Source organism: Leptosomus discolor, chromosome 5 (assembly GCF_034619465.1).
Source record: "Leptosomus discolor isolate bLepDis1 chromosome 5, bLepDis1.hap2, whole genome shotgun sequence".
In the NCBI taxonomy this organism is placed as follows: domain Eukaryota; kingdom Metazoa; phylum Chordata; class Aves; order Leptosomiformes; family Leptosomidae; genus Leptosomus; species Leptosomus discolor.
The window spans coordinates 25,943,501-25,966,285 of record NC_141395.1 but is presented as its reverse complement, the minus strand read 5'-3'; the positions used below and the strand labels follow the sequence as shown (position 1 = coordinate 25,966,285).

At 40.4% G+C, this 22,785-nt stretch overlaps 2 protein-coding genes across 2 annotated transcripts; one reads left to right on the top strand and one right to left on the bottom strand.

Annotated features, from left to right (window-relative positions):
* Positions 1 to 2,107: 2,107 nt before the first annotated feature.
* RBM45 (RNA binding motif protein 45) lies at positions 2,108 to 16,291 on the bottom strand. Its single transcript, XM_086465408.1, has 10 exons — positions 15,914 to 16,291; positions 14,189 to 14,311; positions 13,933 to 14,059; positions 12,296 to 12,406; positions 11,770 to 11,949; positions 10,727 to 10,856; positions 9,334 to 9,430; positions 8,818 to 8,984; positions 7,382 to 7,578; positions 2,108 to 3,126 (listed from the first exon to the last, which is right to left on the bottom strand). Exons 1-9 carry the CDS (start codon positions 16,289 to 16,291, stop codon positions 7,386 to 7,388), a joined length of 1,506 nt encoding a protein of 501 aa, XP_086321534.1. The 3' UTR covers positions 2,108 to 3,126; positions 7,382 to 7,385.
* A 2,912-nt stretch (positions 16,292 to 19,203) lies between these two features.
* On the top strand, positions 19,204 to 21,875 carry LOC104343575 (cytochrome c, somatic). Its single transcript, XM_009947499.2, has 3 exons — positions 19,204 to 19,287; positions 20,161 to 20,335; positions 21,676 to 21,875. Exons 1-3 carry the CDS (start codon positions 19,204 to 19,206, stop codon positions 21,873 to 21,875), a joined length of 459 nt encoding a protein of 152 aa, XP_009945801.2.
* The last annotated feature ends 910 nt before the right edge of the window (positions 21,876 to 22,785 follow it).

The window sequence follows — 22,785 nt, the reverse complement described above, 5'->3', positions numbered from 1 at the left end:
GACCCGCTATACAAGCATCATCTCTGTCACGTTTGCACAGTAGGACTGATGCTTTCTCAAAGTATTGGACTCACTGTACACATGCACACTGTACGGTTAAGGCTGCAAAGGTGCTGTTTGACAGATCGGGAGTTCTGGATCTACGGTAAACTGGTCAGAACTATTTCCCCTAAGCAAATACATGAAAGCCCGACATTCTACTCAAAATTTATCATGACTACAAGGGAAAAAAACCCACCCAAAACAGGACTTTTCCAGAGGAACATCAGAGAAATGGCAACCCCCTCACAATCTTTGGGCTGGAGTCAGAGACAGGATCCAATTCTCCAGGCTCAGCCATAAACCCGTTTCGTTCACTATGTAATTTCTAACACCTACAACAAATAAGCAGGAATTTTACAGCCTGCTTTAACCATGCAGCCCTGATTCAATTTCCTTCTTTGTGCTGAATGAAACAAGTGCTCTTGGGGGAAAAAAGCTGCTGGTGAGTCATCAAGGACTGCATCGTAACATGTACTAGGGGAATGGAGAGAAGCAAAAGGAGGTTTCTTTGGCAACCTTTATCCTGCAACTTCCTCACATTTGAGCATTTGAATTCTAATATTCTTTTAACATAAGAAATAATACTGCTTTGTGGGTTTTTTTAAATACAGTTTCTGTCACTAAATTTAAACTCCTGAACCAATTCAGCAGTGACAGCACTTATTCTCACATACCCACACTAATGCAAAAATATTTTTACTGATACTTCTTTTTATAAAGAGCAGCAAATAAAGAAAAACTAGTTGAATGTGGCTATACCTAGAGACCAATTTACTGAACTCTTTAAAATATTTGCTGCATAAGAAACATTATGTCTGCTGCATGTAACTATTAGTCTCATTGCATTAATTTAATACTAGGTGAAGTCACATAACATTACTAGGTGGCTAATCTAGATTTGTATCCTAGCAGTATTCTGAGAAAGCTGACTGTAAAGCACTGAATGGTAAAGTTTTAGAGTGAGCATATCTTTCAGTTAAAAAGATTGTATCAAACCATCTCCTCCCTCCTCTTCCCCGCCATCCCCACAAACCCCAACCAGGGGCATTGCTTTAATGGGTCTAATCTTTTTGCTGTTGGAAAATAATGGAGAAAGTTTCACCCACAGCCTTCAGCTACTCAGAACTGGTGGTATTTCCCCAATACCTTCTCGTTTCCTCCTTCTCTTTGAAAAGCAAACAAAACAAGAAAAAGAGGCCATCTGTTGTAGGTAAAAACATAGCTTAAATTAGTAGAGACACAAGCCAAACCCACTAATTATAAGGTTCTATGCTTCTGCACATTCACTGCCGAGACTGAGAAAGTCTTGGAGCACCAGAAAGGAGGCTGCAAGGAAGGTTTCCTGGTAAGAAGTAGCATTCTTGGAAACAGTCAGTGGCTGGAGAAGCAGAAGGTGAAGATCATGGAAGTGGGGGATGATCCTGGAGCTCAGTGAGCTGCATAGAAGCGAACACCAAAGGCTGTCCAGGGACACCAACCAGTGGGACCCGAGTGGTGACCGAGCAGCCACACAGCACAAATGTGACTTTCCACCCCACCCCCTGACAACAGTAGTGTCGCTGCTGGGAAGGGAATCTGCAGCTGATCGAACCCCGCACTGCTGGCAGGGAGGGTAGAAAAGCAGACAAGTGCATGAAATTATAAAAGCAAGATAAAAGCTCAAATCTTGTTGGTTCTTAAATAAATCGCACTATCCAGATCTACTATGGGCTGACATTCACCCGGCCCCCCTGTGACCCAATCCCCTTTATGAATCAACGTACATAACTCTCGCATCACATTCAAACTGTATACGCTGGCTGTGTCTAGTCTGAAACACAGTTCACTATCCCATGCCCGGTAACTAAGGGAGTAAGACCTGCGTTCTCACCCCATCTTCCAGTGAGCCAGGGATTTCTTGGAAGGAAATCTTTCTGAGGGTGCTCAGAGCCAGAGGAAGTTACAGGATGCTACATTGCCTCTCCCCATGCTGATGCTCAAGGGACCAGGACAGGAGATGCTGGGAAGGAGGATGCATCCAAGAGCATACTTGTCCTCTAGTGTACATACAACCAGAATTTATCAGTTTTATCTCTATAAATTATTTTAATAACCAGGATATTTTCAATTTAACAAGTAGTATTCAGGAATTCACAGAAAACTATTTGGCATTTGAAAGTTATCTGTGCAAACACTTATTTAAACCATCTTCATTTACTCTTCATCAATGCTTCATGAAATCCTTTTCATCCTGCTGAAATGATGAATTGTCAATGCTTACTTAAACAACACATGCATTGAAAACGTCTTTAAAAAAAACCACAACAAAAAACCAAAACACCACAATTCAAAAACTCAAAAGACAAAAATAAAAATCAAAAAAACCCACCAGCCCCTGAAAACAAAACAAAACAAAAACATCCCTAGACTCCATACTTTCCCCACAGTTACAAACAAGAGACCTCAGGATAAGAAAGGATAGATGTAAGCAGCTCTGGCAGTCTACTCACAGTCAAATGTCTTTTTGCTAAACAGCAAAGCAAGCATAATGAATACTTTTGGCCCAAACCAACAAAATATTTAAGAATGTACTTGAGTATTTTCTTATGACAGCTATTTTCTTAAATCTAGCTTAATACTGTCAGGTTTTGCTAGCATTTTTTGAAAGTTTTCATTTTCTTTGAATTTCCTGCTGCGATTTTCAATGGAATTTAGATCATGAGAAATGTTTTCTATTTTAACAGTTATAATCGGAATCATTATTAACCAGGCAAGCCACTGCTGGCTCCCTTATTTCCCCCATCATTGTAATTTCCATCTTAGAGAAGGAATTCAGTTAAACATGAGAGATAGTTCTGTAACACAAGCTATAGACTACTACAAGAACAACCACCAGTTTACAATTTTTAATGCCTAGATAATTTTCAAACCTGCATGTCTGCATTTTCAAAACCAGAAAGTACCAGAGAGAGAGAGAGATTAACTAAGTAATGATTAAAAAAAAAAAAAGCTGTCACTGTCCACAGGAACCATGTCTAGTCACGTTTTCAGTCACGTTTTCAGTCAGTCAGTCAGCTAGCTGAGGGTCATGTCATTATTTAGTTTCTGTAGAAAAAACACAAGTACAAAAATAGTATCAAAAAGCAACATACCTATTTTTATTTTTTAAAAATATTATAAAATGTAATCATTACAACAGCATATAAATAAGGCTTTTAAATATACTTAGAAGAATATTAACATTTTATAAATGCTTCTCCATCTTTTAAAGAAGTACCTCTTTCTAAGCAGTGTGTGAAAGCCAGTAATTTTTCTATACTTTTGATCCAAAATACAGTTAACTTTTTTTATTCTGTAGTATATTTCAATTTCAATGATACAACTACTTTTTTTAAAAAAAACATTTTTGCACAGAAAAAAATCATTGTAAAATCCTGAAGTTTAACATTTATACTCAATAAAGTTTTAACTAAAACAATGAATGCAAATCAAATCAGTGATGCAGGACTTTTTCAGGACAAGGATAACAGATTACAACAATAACCAAGTATTTAATGAGAGAATAAATGTTTTTCACCTTCATAAGTAACTAAGTAATTATTTAAAAACACCACCAAACATTTTCAGAAGGGGAAAAATGCAATAGATCCATTTGCTGTGGGTTAAGGACAATCAGAAATAACTACTAAGAGCCACAGAATCCAGCCTTAGATATCTGGTTTGCATATCTACCGTAGTGCTAGATATGCAACTCCGTAGAAGCTCTGCTTTCTAAAGAGTACCTGAAAGCTTCATGAAAAGTGTTTGGGGTGGGTTATAGGTTTGGGGTTTTTTATTTGTTTGTGGGGCAGGACTGGGGGGGGGGGGGCGGGGGTGTGTGTTTAAATAGAACTACCAGGTTGCAATGAAGAGTTCCATCAGAGTTCCACAATACATTCTTCTAAAAGATACCAAATTCTTTCCTTCCTCTTCTATTTTTGAGTGACATAATTTACACAACAGGCATCAGGTAATTGCAGTGAGGTTCTCATGAAATACTCAAAGCAATGCAAAAACCTGAGTAGAGAGCACAAGCTGGTCAACACCAAGAACACTGACAGCTTCTGCTTTTAGCACCTACCTAGAAGTAGGCACTGTAGTTGTCTTCTCAAGACTACCAAGTCAAGGCAAGAGGGTTTAAAGTGATTATTTCAACCATTAGTACTTACTTAGCATAAGAGTGGAGAACCTCACCCAAAAAACCCCACAACTTACATTAGAACTTAAAAGTAGTTACGAGAACCTTATTGGTCTGTATTTCCACCATTTCTCTGCTACTTTTAACTACTCATATAAACAATTGCATTTTCATTGACTTGTAGGAGAGCCAGAGCCTGCAAAATTCATTAGACTGATTAGTTTAGAATATTAATATGCATGTAATCAAATTCTCCCGATAAACAAAGACTGTTGTAAGATAATAGACTGTTTTTATGATCAGAAGTTTACATTGCAAGAGTATTATCAGTAGCATACCATTACCATAAAACATTAAGAAATAATTTTATAAATTATATATAACTATTTACGTAAGAAAAGTCTTGAGGAAAAAACTTCCAAGTCAGATAAAAACTGCATTGAAGTAACAAGTATTTTATTTAAATTTAATTAAATCTATTTTCATATAGATTCTACTGAATTCACAGATCTTAATCAGAGAACTTTGTATAGAAAGGACTATCACAGAAATCCAGCCAGCTTGTCAGCGATAAAATGCAAGCAATACAACAGGAGTTTAGAAAGGTCTGGGGTTTTTTTAAGAGGCAATGACTTCCTTAAGCAAAAACTCACAGAAGTTTTAGCTAGGATTACTTCCTCCAGCTAAAATTCAAAAAACCCAAAAGTTAATATTGTCACATCTTCAAAAAATAAAGAAGTACTATTTCAGAGGTAGAGAGAATTCCATCCCCTTTCACATACACAATTTAAAGCTTTAATTGAAAGCAAGATATAAGTCTCTAAACTACTACAAAACTTGTCAGTCAGTCCAATGCAGAGTCACACAGTGGCAAGCCCTTTTTAAAAGGAGCACAGATGGAATCTTCCTTTTATGTACCATTTTGTTTGAATTTGAGAAACTGGCTAAAGGACAAAAAGAGCAAGTAATTTTGTCTGTCCTAAGAAGAGATTAGATGCTAAGACAAACTGCTAAGAGACCCAGAATCAGGAACCTGATGTACAGGATATAACAAGATATAACATGATAAATTTAGAAAGCTCTTCTACCTGTGTAATTGCACAGACACAGCAGATGAAAGGCTTAACCAGAGGGGAAATATTCAGCAGTCATTTGCACCACAATTAGAAGTAATCTGTCCAAGACAGAGTTAGGGCATTCAGTCTTTGAACAAACTAAAACTAGTACTCTTCATATCTGAAAATTTACAGAAATGCAAAAACTTAGGAAAGGACAGAGAGCTCTGCTATAATTTTGTGTGTGTAAAAACATTATTCTTCAAACATGACCTTATTTCTCCAGTTTTCTAATTAGGTAAAACAGCACAACAGCTAATGTGTATGTCTTACCCTCATCTTATAAGGGAGCTCAGGTTTCTCAATAGTCTATGACAGGTATATATTAGAATTTTCATACATGATTTGAAATACTTGTAAGTTTTAGCCTTTTAAAAATCCCATTTGGTGACTAACTGCACTTTTTGTCGGCTGGAGACCTTGAAGAATCTTCTCAAAAACCACGCTGGAAAAATGTGTGCTTGTGTACGTGTGCACATGGATGCATGTGAATAAAAAAAAAATCAGTTTTAGATTGACAATCAGAAAAGAATTTCCCAGTCGTCTCACTTTCACAGAAAGAAAAAGTCAAGATAAATCATCTTTCTAATTTTGGATGCATATTGTATATATATACACACACTTTTCTAGTAAAAAGTAGTCAAGGCAGACCTGCTAATACATTACACTTTACGTAACAGTTTTTCCTGTAGTGACCAAGATGCTGGCCTTTTATTATTGGAAGCAAAAGTCACGTTAAAAACAAACAAAACCTTTGTACAAAGATAAGAGCATGGGTACAAGTTACTCAAAATTGCATTCACCAGAGCTGCCAATTAAAAAAAAAAAAAAAAGATAAAATTAGTTTTAGTTTCAATTCGATGCAGAGAAAGAATGCCAGAAATACGTTTTTTTAAAAAAGAAAGTTGTGTATAAAGACTAAGGCCACTTTTAGTAACTGCTGTTTATCAAAAGAACAACACGAAAGCCCTTAGGAAAAAAAGGAGGAAAAGAAGACTGTGGGCAAAATCTTTCTTGGTCTTTGCAACTCCTGGGTCAGAAAGAGTATCTACACAAAGAAAAGTACAAGGAGTGAAGCTCTAGAAGTAAAATAGTGATGCGAAGAGTGTCAGGATTTCATGTGATGTTTCCCGAATGGGCTAAAGCAAAACTGCATGTCCCCTATAAAGATACTAGGGCTACTGAAATTATTTGGAAGCTACAGTAACATTTGGGAGTTATTTCATAGAAAACAGGGCTTAGCCTTTCCCCCCCAATGATAATTCTCTTCTGGTAATAGTGCTAATGTTAAGAAAAAGAAGGGGACATTTTATTAATTTGAATCAAATCAATGTTTTAAAAGGACAAGTGACTTTTGGTCTCTAAAAATCTATAAAATCTCTCTAGGAGCTCAGCCAGCTTTCATAGGCCATAAGCCTCAACTAATAAATTCTCAAACTAGTTATCTTAAACATACACCTCAATCCCCCCACAACAGGCCCTGCAATATTTTCTTCACTATCACACACTCCAGCTACACCCGATTTCTTAGAATCCAGATGACCCGAATAACCCAAACCTTCAGTTTCACCTAGCAGCCTTCCCATGTCCTTTTTTTATTTACGCCCTCCCTCCTCTGCCCTTCAAGGACTGAATTCTGCACTTTTATCCAACACCACTGTGAGGGCACATGGTTTTGATGAAAGAAAGACACAGACAAGCTGATTTCAGTTCCATGGTTTATTTTTTGCACTCTTTTCAATGTTAACTGATACTCTTACGTACATAAACTGAGTATTTCTACGAACATCCAGATTGATGTTAACTGACTGGTTCATATTTGTTCAAAAATTATAAAAATAGATTTTACTAAAATAACGTGTATATGTGCATACACAATCATACGTATACCCACATATAGATATATATGTACACACACACATTTCACAAATTAAATTTCAAGTTGCTAGCTAAAAATAGATTTAAAGTTTATCATTACATCTTTATATCTACCTTAAAAATACTTTCCCTTTCACTAGCTCAAGCAGTTGAACTTCAGTTTACACAACAGCTCAGACTGGGTACTCACCTGCTCAGTAAGTTCTCTGGCGTTTGTTAGATTCTTCTGTAGGCGAGTCTGCCAACCTTACTTTAAGCCTGACACCATTCACAATCTTGCCATGTAACGCAGTTATGGCATCACTGGCACTTGCTCTGTCTGCAAATTTTGCATAGCCCACATTTTTTCCAGCCACAAGGTAAACTTTTATCAAGTGTCCAAAACGACTGGGGAGGAAGGGGGAAAAAAAAAAAAAAAAGATAATTCACAGGTTTTGCTGCAACATAGATATCTATTATCCAATCTGAAGTATATATGATTTGGTTGCTGCAGAAACTGTATTCTCATATGTATGCCATATTTTCTTGTGCTGCCCTCTTCCAAAAATCCCAATTTTCATATTCCCTTCTCTAGAATTCCAGGCAGGAATAAAACCAAAAGTTTGTAGGTGATGTTTTCTATGGAATATTACAATAGAACCACAAGCACCAGCGATTTATCTCTTATTTAAAAGAACATGCAAAGCTAATCAATACCACAGTCCCCAAACAGTAACTCAAAAAAAAAAAAACCCACAAACCCAAAAAACCCAAAACAAACCAAAAAGAACACACACACACAAAAATCAGCAGATAATTTAGAGGCTAAACTTGCATCTCACTGAAATGAACTTGCTTAGCTGTGATTCATCTTTGAAAAGGTCTCACTGAAATGACTCAGAAAGCAAGTGCTAAAGCTTTATGGAAAAACCCAGCTTTCCAAGTCCTCAGGAGATTCCTAGACAGTTCCTTAAAAAAGTTTTTAAAAAAATTAAATAGTCTGCTTGCTCCATACTGAAGTTACACGAGCATCAAGACTAGGGCGCATAGCCTTTTTCTTCTCCAGCACCTGATGAAGAAAATCCAATATATCAAATAAGTACAGTTTTAAATTCCACATAAGTGCGTATTGTTTCTTTTCCTCTCCTGGTGCTTTCAAAATATTTTCACTTTCCAAAGACTTCTTGCAAATGCCAGCTATTAGAAATGGGAAATGTCTTTTTCTTCAAGAGTATAATAAAAATAAATACGATAAAATGCTGGAGAAGAGCTGAACTATAGATTTGACTTTGACAAAAATTGTCTCAAGTCTTTGCTCCTCATAGGGAGGTAGTGTGAAAAGACAGCTGAAATAGTGTCAGTAAGATGCAAACCATCAAAATGTCTCAGGATATATGAGGAAAAAAAGCCTTCCTATACTTAATCCCCTAAGTTACTGTGGAAATTTGTCAAGGTGAATTCCATTACACACTTGTTTCAAAAAGCAAGTGTTACCTATTCATCACTTCTTACTTAATGATCACTGTGCACTGTCTTTTCTGAAAAGAGTTTTCATTATGACAATCTTTTGTATCTTCAACATCTATTCTAAATATTTCATGGTTAATTTTTTGGTTAGAGAACACTTATTTGTAAATCGAGTCTTACCAGAACACATCCTCCAATACATTCACAGGTAAAGGATGGGGATGAAAAAGTATGAAAAGCCTTTCCTTCACAGAAGTGTCAGGTGGAACTTTTTTTTTGTGTGGTGGAAGTATGGCATCTGTTTGGGGTTGAAGCAACTGGGAGCCAGAAGTTCCTCCAAATGCCTGCTGAAACGGGAAAAAATGCAAATATAAATTAACCGATGGAAGGGGTGGGGTGTCATTTTACCTTATTTACAATTTGTGTTCCCATCACAGGACATAAATAGGCTATACCAGTTCTCATCTTAATTAATTTGTTTACTTTGTTTATTTCATTAAATTGGACAATAAATCCAAGTAAGGTCAGACACCTTTACAGGGAATAAAAACATACAAACCAACCAGCGGTATTATCTTAAAAATGTAGCATCTAAAACAGTTACAGAAGAAAGTGAGCAGGGTTCCTTATTGATAAAGCTGAAGTTTCTTACAACAATTCAGAAGAATATTAACAGTATCCATTATATTAACTTACAGGAGGCGTCCTATACTGCTGAACAATTGCGTTGCTATTCCGCAACACTGATGACACATGTGCTGTTACTAGCTGTGTTGCCATTTTTCTGATGAGGCTGAAAGCAGAAGTGATAATAAATTATTTTAAAGAAAGAGCTAAGTTACAGCAATCTTAAATTCAGCAAAAGAAAATAAGTTTTAATGCACATCTAAATATCTCTGGAAATCTGTAAACACATGTAGATAACGAAAATCAAGTCAGGCTTTCATGACACTCTAAACATGATCTCAAAGTATACGTCCTAGCTGCAACTCCACTGAAAACATTCATACATTTCTACATAGAGATACAAAACCCTGCTTCTTTAAACACTCTAGAGGGAAAAAAAAAAAAACAACCAACAAACAAAAACCAAACCAAACCAACAACAACAAAAAAACCCACAACAAATCAAACTCTACAAAGCCCACTACATTTTGTGAAAGGTGCCTAAAAGGCAGTAGGGACAGAAAAATTTCATGTTTCAATAAAGAGCGCAGAGATTCAATTCAGAAGTCAGAATATTATCACAGAAAGTTTACTTCCAGCTCTCATTTTCCAGTAACTTTTCTTTGTTCTGTTGTGGAATAAGAAAAAGCAACTGCATTTTTTGCAGATTCACAGCCTGTGTTGTAGGACGGTGAAACAGCAGGAATTACTGAAGAATGAAAGAAATTGTTTACAAGGATGGTTGCAATGAATTTTTTTTAGTTTAGATCAGGCATGCACTTCTGAAGTGAATCTCCCCACTGTCCTCATTCATATCCCAGAATAGTTTTGACATGAACTAGATTCCTTTAGTATGAAACTATGCCAAAAGCCTCACTGCAGGAGCGTACCTAAGCTGCTCCAACTTGTAATGAGCATTCAAATCACAGGAACAGATTAGAGACAGTCAAAGTAAAACCTAACAATCCCCATACAGCGGGGATATTGGATCCTCAACACCCAACAGTTTTACTCTACATACGTGCTTTGCAAGGCTACTACTTGCAGTACTGCAAACACAAAGAGATCAAGTAGATAAATCTGATTTTAATACAAAACTTCAGACACATTCCAACCAAGCTGTTACATATTGCAGAACCATCTACAAAGATTCTTGCCAAATACAAGACTTTTCCATTGTATCTTTATATATATTTTAATCTTTTTTTAATCAAAGACCAGTAAGTTTCAAAAGGCTTATTCTAAACCACTAAAAAAAAAAACCACCTCAATATACCTAAATTCCAAAACAATACTACCTAGAAGAATGAAACAAGACAACAGTGACATTGCTGTTACTTCTTAGGTTAAAAATTAATTTATTTTAAATTTTGGTCTCCAGAGCACAAGTTACAACTTTCTGTCTCTATGTATTGGTACTTACTCTGAGCTATCGCTCCCATCTTCTAGGAAAATGACAGTTAATCTATTTCCAGGAGGATACTCAAAACCATGTAATTTATACTTGGCATATATAGCTGACGCAGCAGTACTGTACTGAATCACAGCATACCCTACAAATACAGCACACACAGTTTCAGTACAATACAGGTAAAGCCTAAGAAAAGGCTACACTCATATAAAGCAATATGATTAAACTGCACATCAGTCATACAAAATTCTTGAGTCTTTTCACCACACATTACATTACTGAATAGCAACACCAGTAGTATTTGTGAAGAAAACTTCTGTGAAATTAACTAGTGACAGATCAGCTATACCTGAAAAGCTTGTAATAAAGCAACACAAGTGAAAATGTGTCTACTTTCCTAACCCTGAATTAGAAATAAAAACATATACAGTTTCATTCTAATGCAATTATCCCATCAACAGTGAATCTCAAGTACTGTAAAGTTACATTTTAATTCTCTGAATCATTTCCATGTCAAGCTTCTCGGGGAAGAGACCTCTTCCACATTTTTCTCAGCAACAGCAAAACAACAAGATGGAAACCAAATCAATCCTTCCAATACAAAACATGATTTGTCTTTGAATTATTTAATCCAGTATACTCATGTCAGCTTCTACAGAGGCAGATGCTCCCTCCCCATTTCAAGATGAAACCTCGAAAGATCTGTTCAGAGAACATTTAAATTAGATGTCTAATAATTTTTGAAACCTTTTTCCATTTATTCTGCTCAAAACTATTAATTTGACCAAAATCCACTTTTCATAGTTTTGATTCTGTCCTTCCTGATATTCTATTATCTGAAAATAAAGGTATTTCAGGCTATCTGTAAACAGGGATTCAAACAAAACTGAGTTTTTGTCTTTATGCACCAGTGATAGCAGCAACCATTGACACATAAATATTAGTTTTTTTCCAACAAGTGTACTGCATTTTGCAATACAAATGAACTGAAGTACAATTAAAAGTCATTCACTTCATAGAAAAAAAAAAAAAAAATTTTTTGTACTTTTACTTACCACTATTGGTATGAGGATCTCGCTGAACATCACAATATTCCAGTCCTGGAACTAGATCAAAGAGGGCGAACAGCTGCTCTTGGACGAAGGGAAGCCGTGATACCACCGACAGGCGTTTGGAGATCGACTCTTGAATTCTGCTCTCATTTTTTTCAAAACTACAAAACTCTGGCTGCCCACCTCAAGAATTGACATAAAAATAAATAATTTGAGTCATCACACTAGCATGCATTCATTTCATAAATATTTTTCATTCAACTTTTAAAAGTAATCCAAGTCAATTATATACTAAAAGGTAACATGTTTATTCCACCAATGCAGATCACAAATATAATCAGCCAACTGGAGCAAAGTGAGCCATAAAAACATAGAAATGAAATGCCTGGCTCATTTCCAACTCCAACATCCAATCTACTGTAAGTGTTGACTTAAGCCTCCGTCAGCTTCCCTTCTTTCAAAGAGCATTCTTATTTTGTGACCAGACTCAAGACTACAAATCATTTTTAGTATAAAAACTGTGACTTACAAAACGGAAGCATATTTCCTCTTGGTTCTTGCCTCGTGTTATTACTGTAATAATCATGTTCAAAAGACTCAGATGACTTATTCTTAGGTTCAGCCAAAATGGCCCTGTAGCCTGAAAGAAATAACCACACATATAGCAACGCCTCAGCCCATCTGAATTATCTGACCAGATCCACATTCTCCAAGTACCATATTTAAAAACATATTATTCAGAAAACCCGGTAAGTGCTCACTTTAGGAAAATAACTGATCCGTAACTCTTGAAGTCTGCCATAATAATTGTGTGAAAGTTAAAAACCTCCTCATATAACTACTCCTAATGACAGGTTAACCACAACAGAGCCTACTAGCTGTGAGAGTGACTGAGCACTGGCACAAGTTGCCCAAAGACGCTGTGGAATCTCCCCCCTTGGGAGATATTAAAAAGCCATCTGGGCACTGTCCCGGGCAACCAAGGTGCCCAGGTGACCCTGCTTGAGCAGAGGGCTTGGGCAAGATGACCTCCAGAGGTCCCTCCCAACTTCAACCACTCTGTGATACCTGGCAGGATTCAGAGACACTCCAGAGGCAATGACCTGAACTTCCGTGCCATAACAGCAGTTCACGTATGTTTTGCACCGATCTAGGTTTTGCTTTTATGAAATAAGTAGGTATCACTCTCAGGCTATCCAACTAATTTCATTTTAACCTGACAGAAGAAAGGAAATAAAATCTAACTGCTAAGTAATCTCAGACTCGTATTCCTATGCAAGAATGGTCACAAATGTAATTTTTGCAGAACCACCTATGACAGATACTAGGTAGAACCACATGTATTACTGAAGGAAAAAAAAAAAAAACCTAACACCACACAAGAATAACAACAAAAAAAGCACATGCACACACCAAGTTACTTCATATTTGTGATTAAGCAAACATTGAACAGGAGGTCAGACTGGAAGGCTGCTGTTAGGTTTCCCCAAAAGCCTTTCTTCTCCTGGATAAACAAGTCCAGTTCTCTCATTCTCTCCTCCTAAGTCATGTGCTTCAGCCCCTGACCACCTTGGTGGCCTTCCACTGGACTCGCTCAAATTCATTAACACCTTTTTGGTACTAGAGCATAAATGACAAATGGTTGGTCACAAAGCATACAAAGTCTTTCATTCTGTTACAGATTAATCATGACATTAAATAAAAACAAACAACAAAAAAGAAAACCCCAAACTTCAATTAGGATGAGTTTGTTCTTAAATAAATTTAATCACAACAGAATCCCTATGGGTTATCAAATATATTTTTATATATAAAATCATTTTACATAAAATACATTTGACTAAATATGCATATTCCCAGGGATACACTAAAATAATGTTTTCCTGAGTATGAAGCCTACATTACAAGCCAATAATAATGCATGAAGCAAAACTCTGTATCCATTTCCAAACTTTTTTCACTGATCTTACTTGCAGTTTGGTCCTGCAAGAATGTGATCAAGTGACCGTTCTCAATGAATGTTAGAAATACTATTTTTTTTATTTGCCTCAAGACATGTTTACATCATAATTAATTTACCTGCAAAAAAAAAGAAAAATTAAAGGTACATTTATGATGATACACACTTATTGCAAAAAACTTGAAAGAATTCAGTCAGATTCTTACTTCGATCACACTCTTCAATCGCTCGGGCAGCTTGCGATGGTTTTAAATACCTCACATAGCCCAAACCTTTACTTTCTCCAGTAGTCTTGTTTTTAATAATGCTGCAATATTCAATGTCTCCATACATCTAGAACAATTAAAAAACATACTGATTTACAATATTTGAAAATGCATTCAAGTTCCATACAGTAAGCCCTTCTGATAAATTACGACAAAAGCAATTTAAAACAACAATTAACAAATAGCAAATCAGTACCTTAAACTTCTCTCGCAGGTCTTCCTCTGCGTAGGATTTTGGTATCATAACAAATATCCGTGTAAGCTCCTCATCTTCAACATCTCGGTGGCTTCCAGAAGCTCTTGACTGTGCAATAAATACCTAACAAAATCATTACATAGACATTAATTACTGGAGAAAGGGTCTTAACCACGTATCATCAACAAGCAAGAAAATTTTTAACAAGTCTTTGTATTTATCTTTCACATAAGCTAGCTTTCCTGACAGGTAGAAAAAGAACATCTCTGATCACATATGCATCTGTGCCAAAAGACCCACAAATATAATATACCCCAAGTGGGTTCCCAAACAGGGCAGAGGCCAACAGAAGTTCTCACTGGGGATAATGAAGAATTGGCAGGAATATCAAAGCCCATTCAGCAGCACTGCCAATGTCACAGGTAGCATGCAAAGCAGAAAAAAATGCACTACTGCAACAGGCCTCGTACAACAGCAGTAACAAAAATTGAGCAAGCAAACAAACAGGCAAGTCTAGCAGCTTATGAAAACCTCGCTACTGAAGTTCACTGCTCAGTCGGGCCGAAGTCTGCAGGTCTAGTGCTCTAGAAAGGAATGTAACTTCTCACATCTGTAACTGCTAAAATACTTTTTAATTATTGAAATAAGTTTCATCTCAGAAGTGTACCCGAGAAGACAATCAGGCCAAAAAAAAAAAAAAAAAAACAACACACAAAAAAACAGCCAAACAAAAAACCCCAAAACCACCAAGTAAGAAAAACACAAACAACCTTCAAAGTAAGCCTCTTATGCAAAAGCAACTGATTTCACAGAGGTCTTAGATTATTTTTCTAACAGTCACGCAGGGGAGGAAGGAATGCAACTTTGATCTTTTGGCTTCTAACGGCAAGTTCTTCAGAAAATATTTTACTGACTCAGTTGCATTTTCAAGTTAAACACGAGGAACCTTCTTTCACTGTTCAAAGTCATTCACATCTCCTTAGTACTTGGGGGATACGAAAACAACTGAAGAGGCTGAAAGCCGCCAGTCACTTCCATAGATCAAAAAAAACCCATACATTGTTTTGAAAAAAATTGTGTACAAGATACAAAACCAATACAAAAATATACTTGCAAAGGCAGTTCTATTTATTCACATCGATCTTGCTTACAACTTAAAATATATTGGTCTAGAATATTCCACAGTGACTCCCTTAAAGTTAAAAAACAAACAAAAAAACCTAGTTTCCAGGTACCTCAGTTTCCCCAGGCCTGTTGCAGCTCACGCCACGCGTGGGAACTTCAGGCGAGGGTGGGACCCACCGCAGCCCCTCCGGAGAGCACCGCCAAGCCCGCAAGCCCCGCTGCCCGAAACTGCCCCGGCTTCGACCCAAAAGGGCGACAGCATCGGCAGTACGCGGGGGCAGAAGGCTGCAAGCAGCGGGTCTGCCGCTCCCCGCCGCGGCTCGCTGCCTGCCGCCACGCGAGGCGCCCAGCTCCCTGCGCGTTTTCCCGGGCTGCTACAGCGGGGCCTCCGCCACCGGCCGAGCCCCGCTGAGGGGCTTCCCGTTGCCCCCACGTATGCCACCGCCACCTTCAAGCGGCAGGCTCGGGGCGCAGCGGCCGAGGCCTGCCGCCCTCCGCGGCCGCCATGCTGGGAAGGGCGAGGGGCGCTCCCCGCCGGACCCCGCTCGCTCACCCTCGGCCCCGCTCCCCGGCAGGAAGGGGGCGGCGCGGCGGCGGTACCTTGATGGGCTTGGTGTCGGGGACCAGGCTGCGGCCGTGCATCTCCTCCATGGCCCGGCAGGCCTGCGAGCTGCGGGCGAATTTGATGAAGGCGATGCCGCGGGACTCGTTGGTGCGCTTGTCCCGCAGGAGCCAGATGTTCTGGATGTCCCCGAAGGGGGCGAAGCGCTCCCGGATCAGCGCCTCCCCGGTGTCCTTGCCCAGCACCACGAAGACGCGGCTGTTGGGCGGCTCGTCCAGGCACTCGGCCGAGAGGCGGCAGCCGCTGTTCTCCTCCATAGCCGGGCCGCCGGGCTCCCGGGCCGCCGGGGACCGCTGGCTTTTCTCAGGGGCCGGCGAGGAACGGCCAGAGCGCCCTTTCCGCCGGGGAGACAACATGTCCTCCTCCTCCTCTTCCTCCTCTTCCGCGCCGGCCGCGCCCCTCCCGCCTCCCCGCGCCCAGTCAGGGCCCCGGCCTGCGGACGGGGCGGTGCCGCCCTGAGCCGGGCCGTGCGGTGTACCCGGCCCCGCCGGGAGAGCGGCAGGAGCGCCCCCTGGCCCTCCCGGGGCACCCGCGTGCGTAGCCCGGAGGAGACAGGCACCTGCTCCCCAGGAGCGGCAGCGGGCGGGTGGGAAGGACCAAGCAGAAACCAATCGAGGGTTGGTGCCGAGGAGAGGCGCTCCCAGGCTCCCCTTCTCCCCTGGCAGCGCCCGGCCGGGGGCGGTGGCACAGAGCTAGCGAACGGGAGGAACCTCCGGAGGACGCGCGGCGCGGCCAACCCCCGCTCGGGCAGGGCCGCCTCCAGCCGGCTGCCCCGGGCCGTGTCCAGTCGGCTTTTGAATGTCTCCAAGGAGGGAGGCTCCACAACCTCTCTGGGCAACCTGTGCCGGTGCTCCGTCACCCTCACTGTAAAAAAGTGTTTCCTGATGTTCAGATGGAACCTACTGTGTTTCATTTTGTGCCTGTTACCTCTGGTCCTGTCACTGGGAACCAGTGAGAAAAGTCTGGATCCATTTTCTTCATTCCATCCCTTCAGCAACTTGTACACACTCATAAGATCCCCCTGAGCCTTCTCTTCTCCGAGCTAAACAGTCCCAGGTCTCAGCCTTTCCTCACAGCAGAGGTGCTCCCGTTCCTTAGTGTTCTTTGTGGCCCTTCGCTGGACTCTCTCCAGTATGTCCATGTCTCTCACATACATTCAAAACTCACCTCGACACGTTCCTGTGTGATCTACTCTAGGTGGTCCTGCTCTGGCAGGGGGGTTGGACTAGATGATCTTTCAAGGTCCCTTCCAACCCCTAACATTCTGTGAGTCTGTGATACTGGGGAGTCCAGAGGTGGCCACCGTATTCCAAGTGTGGCCTCACCAGTCCTGAGTAGAGGGGAACAGTTGTCTGCCTTGTCCTGCTGTTGACACTCCTCCTAATATAGCTCAGGATACCAGTAGCCTTCCTTGTCACAAGGGCACACTGCTGGCTCATGTTCGCCTTGTTGTCCACCATGACACCCAAGTCCTTTTCTGCAAAGCTGCTTTCAGTTGGTCACCCTAGCATGTACTGGTGCATGGGGTTGTTCCTCCCCAAGCGCAGGACTCTGCACTTCCCCGTGTTGAAATACTTGATGCTCCTGTCAGACCATTCTCCAGCCTGTTGGGTCCATCTGGATGGCAGCATGGCCCTCTGGTGTATCCACCGCTCCTTCCAGTTTTGTACCCTGTGTCTATACTTCCCTAACATCTGCTCCAATAACTTATTTTTAAAGGGCCTCCTTCAATCAGAGACTCGTTACACCACATGGTGATCCACTTCCTTTGAAACAGTACCAGTATCATAAAGAGAGAGTTCCTTCATGAAGAAATTATTTTCAAGGCCTTCGCTGAAATAGACAACAGCAAGGCTTAACTTGCATCTTGTGAACTCTCGGGATATAGAGGCCCAGGGAACCTGATCGATTTCATGCGAAACAAACACAAAAAATATCCGGGAAGAACAACTATCTGTAGGAAAATATGCAGACAGCTAATAAAATGTGAAGAATGCAATGTTACTATACTGTTCATCACATATTTAATAGTCAGATTCAAAAATAAAGAATTGCTCAGCTGAATACCAAAACTGTCAGTGTCCTAGGGTTGTAGTGGCCCTGATCACTGCAGACCAAGGGGTCAGTCATCCACCGTACGGTTACCCTGGCCAGGCACAGGCTGGGGCTGTGCTGGGCTGTGCTGCGGGTACATCTGCACACACCCCTTGGCTGTAGGATAAACTCAGCCAGCTTGTTAGAGGAGCCTGCAGGCGGCTTCCGCTTGGTACCGGTGATTACGCCTCCTGCTCGACCTTGCCTTTAACTAACAGTGCAGCAAGAAGGTCTCATGGAAGCATGGTTTCTGCTTTGACTGTAGAAATGACAAAGCAAATGTAAAAAACACTTATAAAAGGTTGAAAGACCAAAAGGGAAGAATCTCTGCTATGGATGTGGTCCGCATAGCGTGCTGTGTGTGGACCAGTGGCCCACTCAATGCTACACCACCTGGGCCTCCCACCATCTAAAGGGACGTGAGATCACCTGTACCATTCTCTTCTGTTAGCATTGTGAATAAATGCCTTTGTAGGTGATACTTTACAGAGTCTAAGTGCTGTTCTTACTGGGCTCATAACGGACCAACACCTCTTCGTGCAAAATGTGGTTAAATGAAGAAATCAGGGGATCAGGGTGCGCACATTCTTTCTATTATTTTCCACGAGAAAATTAAATACGCGGAAATCCCCCCTCTCTTTCGCACACACAAATGTAGTTGTCAAGCTAGTATCAGCGAAGTTTCGTGGAGGCAAGGTCTGGTGATCTGAAGATCTGGAGGAGGAAGTATTTGGAGCACTGTGCTGTCCCAGCGGTCGCCTTGGAAGCGGCATTTTTGTAGGGTTAAATGGTGTCCTGTTTTGGGAGTGTAATGCAGAAGGTTGATGTGTACTTTTAGAGCAACATACTTCAGAGATAGTCATTGGGTTTGGTTCCATGTAAAGGAATATTTCAGAAAATCTAGTAATCTCTTTCTTTGCACACCAGCAGGAAGTCTTTAGAGAAAGGCAAGGTCATGACTCAACACACCAGGAGCAGTGTTTTAGGGCTAGAAGGCTCTGTCCCTTCCAGCACCAAACTCTGCGCTCGGTTTTTTCCCAACTCCTGACACCATTTTCCCTGGCACTGTGGAGTGGTGCCATGATGGGCGCGCAACACCGCTCAGATCAAAAAAGCAAGTGTTTTGGTACAGGGAAGGTGACCGCAGAGGGAGGGTGGCACTGCCTGGGGCGCCATGACACTGCCGCGACCCCCTCGCTCCCGCCGTTGGGAACATTGCCGCAGCACGCCACACCCGCCGCTCCCACCAAAAAGAAAGGCGCGACACTTAATCCCGCCACACGGGCCTGCGACGCACCAATCAGAAGAGAACATGCTGAGTTGTCCTCTCAGTGATTGAGTGTCGCTGTGACGTCTCCTGCTGCCTGACGAGCCAGGTGCGGGGCGGCGGCGGGCGCCTCGCCAGGCTTGGGAGGGGTGGCCAGCGCCTGCGTGTCGGTGGGGAGCAGCGGGGCGGCCCTGCCTTTCCTGCCCTCCAAAGGCCAAAAGGCTCTCCTGCCTTCCTGGTGGACACGGGCCCGAGGGCACCCCGGCAGGCACCTTCCGCTCCGTCCGGGCCATTCCCACTGGAGATCTGCCTTATCATGAACGTGTCCTGACAGGCGCTGGGGGAGGAGTTGAATTTCACAGTTCTGGAGACATTCTCAGCCGCACTGCGACCCACGGGGAAATCCTGGGGTTCTGCGGTGGTTTAGATTGGCCTTCCAGACAAAAGCACGTTGACCTTTACCCTTCCCATCAAAGTGGCTCTAGAGGAGCAAGCAAGCTCACTTAACCTCCAAAGAGAGGAATAACAGATTCTGTAATTCTGCACCCCTCAGAGATGCAGCAAAACTCATGGTGCTTTTTCCTAATTGTAAACCGGATAACTTAAAAAAATTTAATTCATGACCATCAGCAACCAGATCGTGTTAAGAAATCGTGCAGCCCAACCATCTTACACAAACATTTTTACAATTAAGTCCGGTACAAATTTTTATTACTTTGAGGCACAGTGGTTTTTATTACCATGCAAGACAGAAATATTTATAAAAACTGCAGAAGGCGATGATAAATGTGACCAACAACAGTGAACTTTTCCTTAATATTGTTAAATTTTTTCTTCCTTTTTTTTTTTTAGCTTTTTTAATAGATCAAAACGGGTGATGTTGAAAAAGGCAAGAAGATCTTTATTCAGAAATGTTCTCAGTGCCACACAGTTGAAAAAGATGGAAAGCATCAGAGAGGATCAAATCTTTGGGGTTTATTTGGCTGCAGAACAGGACAAGCTGCAGGATTTTCTTGCTCAGCTGCGAACAGGGACAAAGGTAAAACAAGTGGCATGGATGAGGTGCAGTGTTGGAGGGGACATATATGAAAGAAACCTTTTTCTTTAGAGGTACAACAGAAAGCCTTAGTCACCGGGAGTTACTCTCACAACTGTCTACTTTGCATTACTGCAGAAGAATCTGTAGTTTCAGAAACAAAAATCCTCAGTCCCTATATTAAGAAGAAATGAATGTTACCAATATTCAGCACACCAGGTCAGAAGGTATGTCGCTTTCCCAGAACTTTGTAGTATCAACGGGCAGATTTTAATTTCTGTTTCTCGAGTGCTTTTAGATTTTGTTTTCTGGTCACTACCCTCTACTGGCATTGTGGTGTGCTGCAGTTGTTTTGCCCAAACACTTGATTACTGTCACCTACTAGTAACCTATGACTTGTTTTTCATACAGTCTTGAAAAGCAGCTGAACATCTAAAAAGGGGAAGTAATTCTGTGTGGGTTTTATTGAGTTTATTTATATTATTTTAACATGTTATTTTAATATAAATTATACTATTTGAATTGAGCTATTAATTACAAACACAGCCGAGGTTTTTTTCCTGCTTATTAAGGTGCTTTAGAACTGTCTGACTTTTTCATTTTTCTGTGCATTCTAGGAAATGCTTTGTGACATTCACTTTATACTGGAATTTCCTTCATACAAAACATCATCAGCATATATGAACTATTTTTTCCCATTAAAAAATTAGTGAACAAATCATACAGATGTTTTTAAAAGAAAGCCCACAAAGTGATATCTAAATTGACTTTAGACAACAGGAAGAGTCAACTCTGGAGGACAGAAGAGAAACTTGATCATGTCGTTATAGGTATTTCAGCAGTCTTCAGTACAATGGTGCGCTTCTGTTGACAGAGACAGGTTTTCGCAAGGTTGGAAGGCAACACTTCTGTCAAGAGATTCCAGGAACTGGCCATTGATAACCCTTTTTCTAACACACTTCGATGGAGGACAGCCTTGATTGATTTCATGTCAACTTGTAGATGCTCATTTTCAACCACCGTATGAAATTAAAGTTGTATCTTCTGGATACTGGAATTACAGAGATACTTACATAGTTTAAAAGTAGTACGTAGTTGTCTGTGAAATGGTGCAAAGAACTCTCCATGATGCAAAAAGGATTGATACTTGACCTGTTAAAGTGACACAAAGACAATGCATATCTTGTGCATTTTATATTATGTATCCTTTATGCCCACATTCCTCTCAGATTCTAGGTACATTATGTTCAGGAGCACACAAATGTTTGATTTGAGACTTGATATTGTCATAAACATATGATGTTGGGCCAGCCTTGTATTTTACTATGGTTTTTGTTTTTCAGGAGTTGTCTGGAATAGGAATACATTGATGGAGTACTTGGAAAACCCTAAGAAATACATTCCTGGTACAAAAATTATTTTTGGTGGAATGAAAAAGCAGAATGAAAGAGCTGATCTTCTTGTGTATTTGAAAAAAGTAACTTCAAGAAACATTGCCGCAGCAGCTGTAATGTCCGCAAAAAATGTTTTGAATTTTGACTAGCTCCCTTGTCAGGTGTTAATATTTTGCTGTTAATTATTCATTCAGGACTCGCCTTAGCAAAATCAAATAATGATACGTTTTAAGATGCTATGTCCTAATAAACAACACTGGGAGGAGAGCATTATTTATATCGTGTTACATATTTCACAGACCTTTGTGGACTGTACTATAGAAATACTGTTCCTTTCTGTAAGGAGATCTGACAGCCCAATTCTGCAACTAGTTATTCAAACACCCACTGAAACTATTATTCAATTGTAGCTATGTAAATAAGAAAATGCCTGTAAGTTTAGGACTGACAACTAAATTAAGTTTTTCTTTTGGAAAAAAATCCTCAGCATTATTGTCTATGAAGGAAAGTACCATATGGAGGAGGTAACAAACCATAACCTTACATTAAAAGAACAGTATGTTAGGGTGATGGAAGCAGAATATCAAGAATATCAGATATTTTGAACGTACAAGTAACCTTTCAGTAGTGATGTTGACCTAAAAGAATCTTGAGGAGATACCTGAATACCTATGACCTTTCTGGTTCAAAAATATAACCCCATTCATTGTATTGTTAGTGTTCCTTTGTATATTAAAAGACTACAATCATCTACTGGTCATTTTTCAAAGTTGTGGATTTTTTTCTCCATTTGAGGCTAATATATTAAGGTATCCTTATCCTGTAACATGTAGAATGAATGAGGACTAACTAGCTCAAGCAGATGACAGTAGCAGATATTTTCACCAACAGCAGAGAATTGATGAAGGTGATTAAAGTCCTCCTGAAACCGCCTCATAAATCTCTACCACTTGAATTGTGATTGATAATTTAATTCTCTGTTTACACAAATGTAATAGATTAAAACATACTTCATCAAGCAAAGTTTCCTTATGTCACTGCAGAAGGGAGCATGGGTAC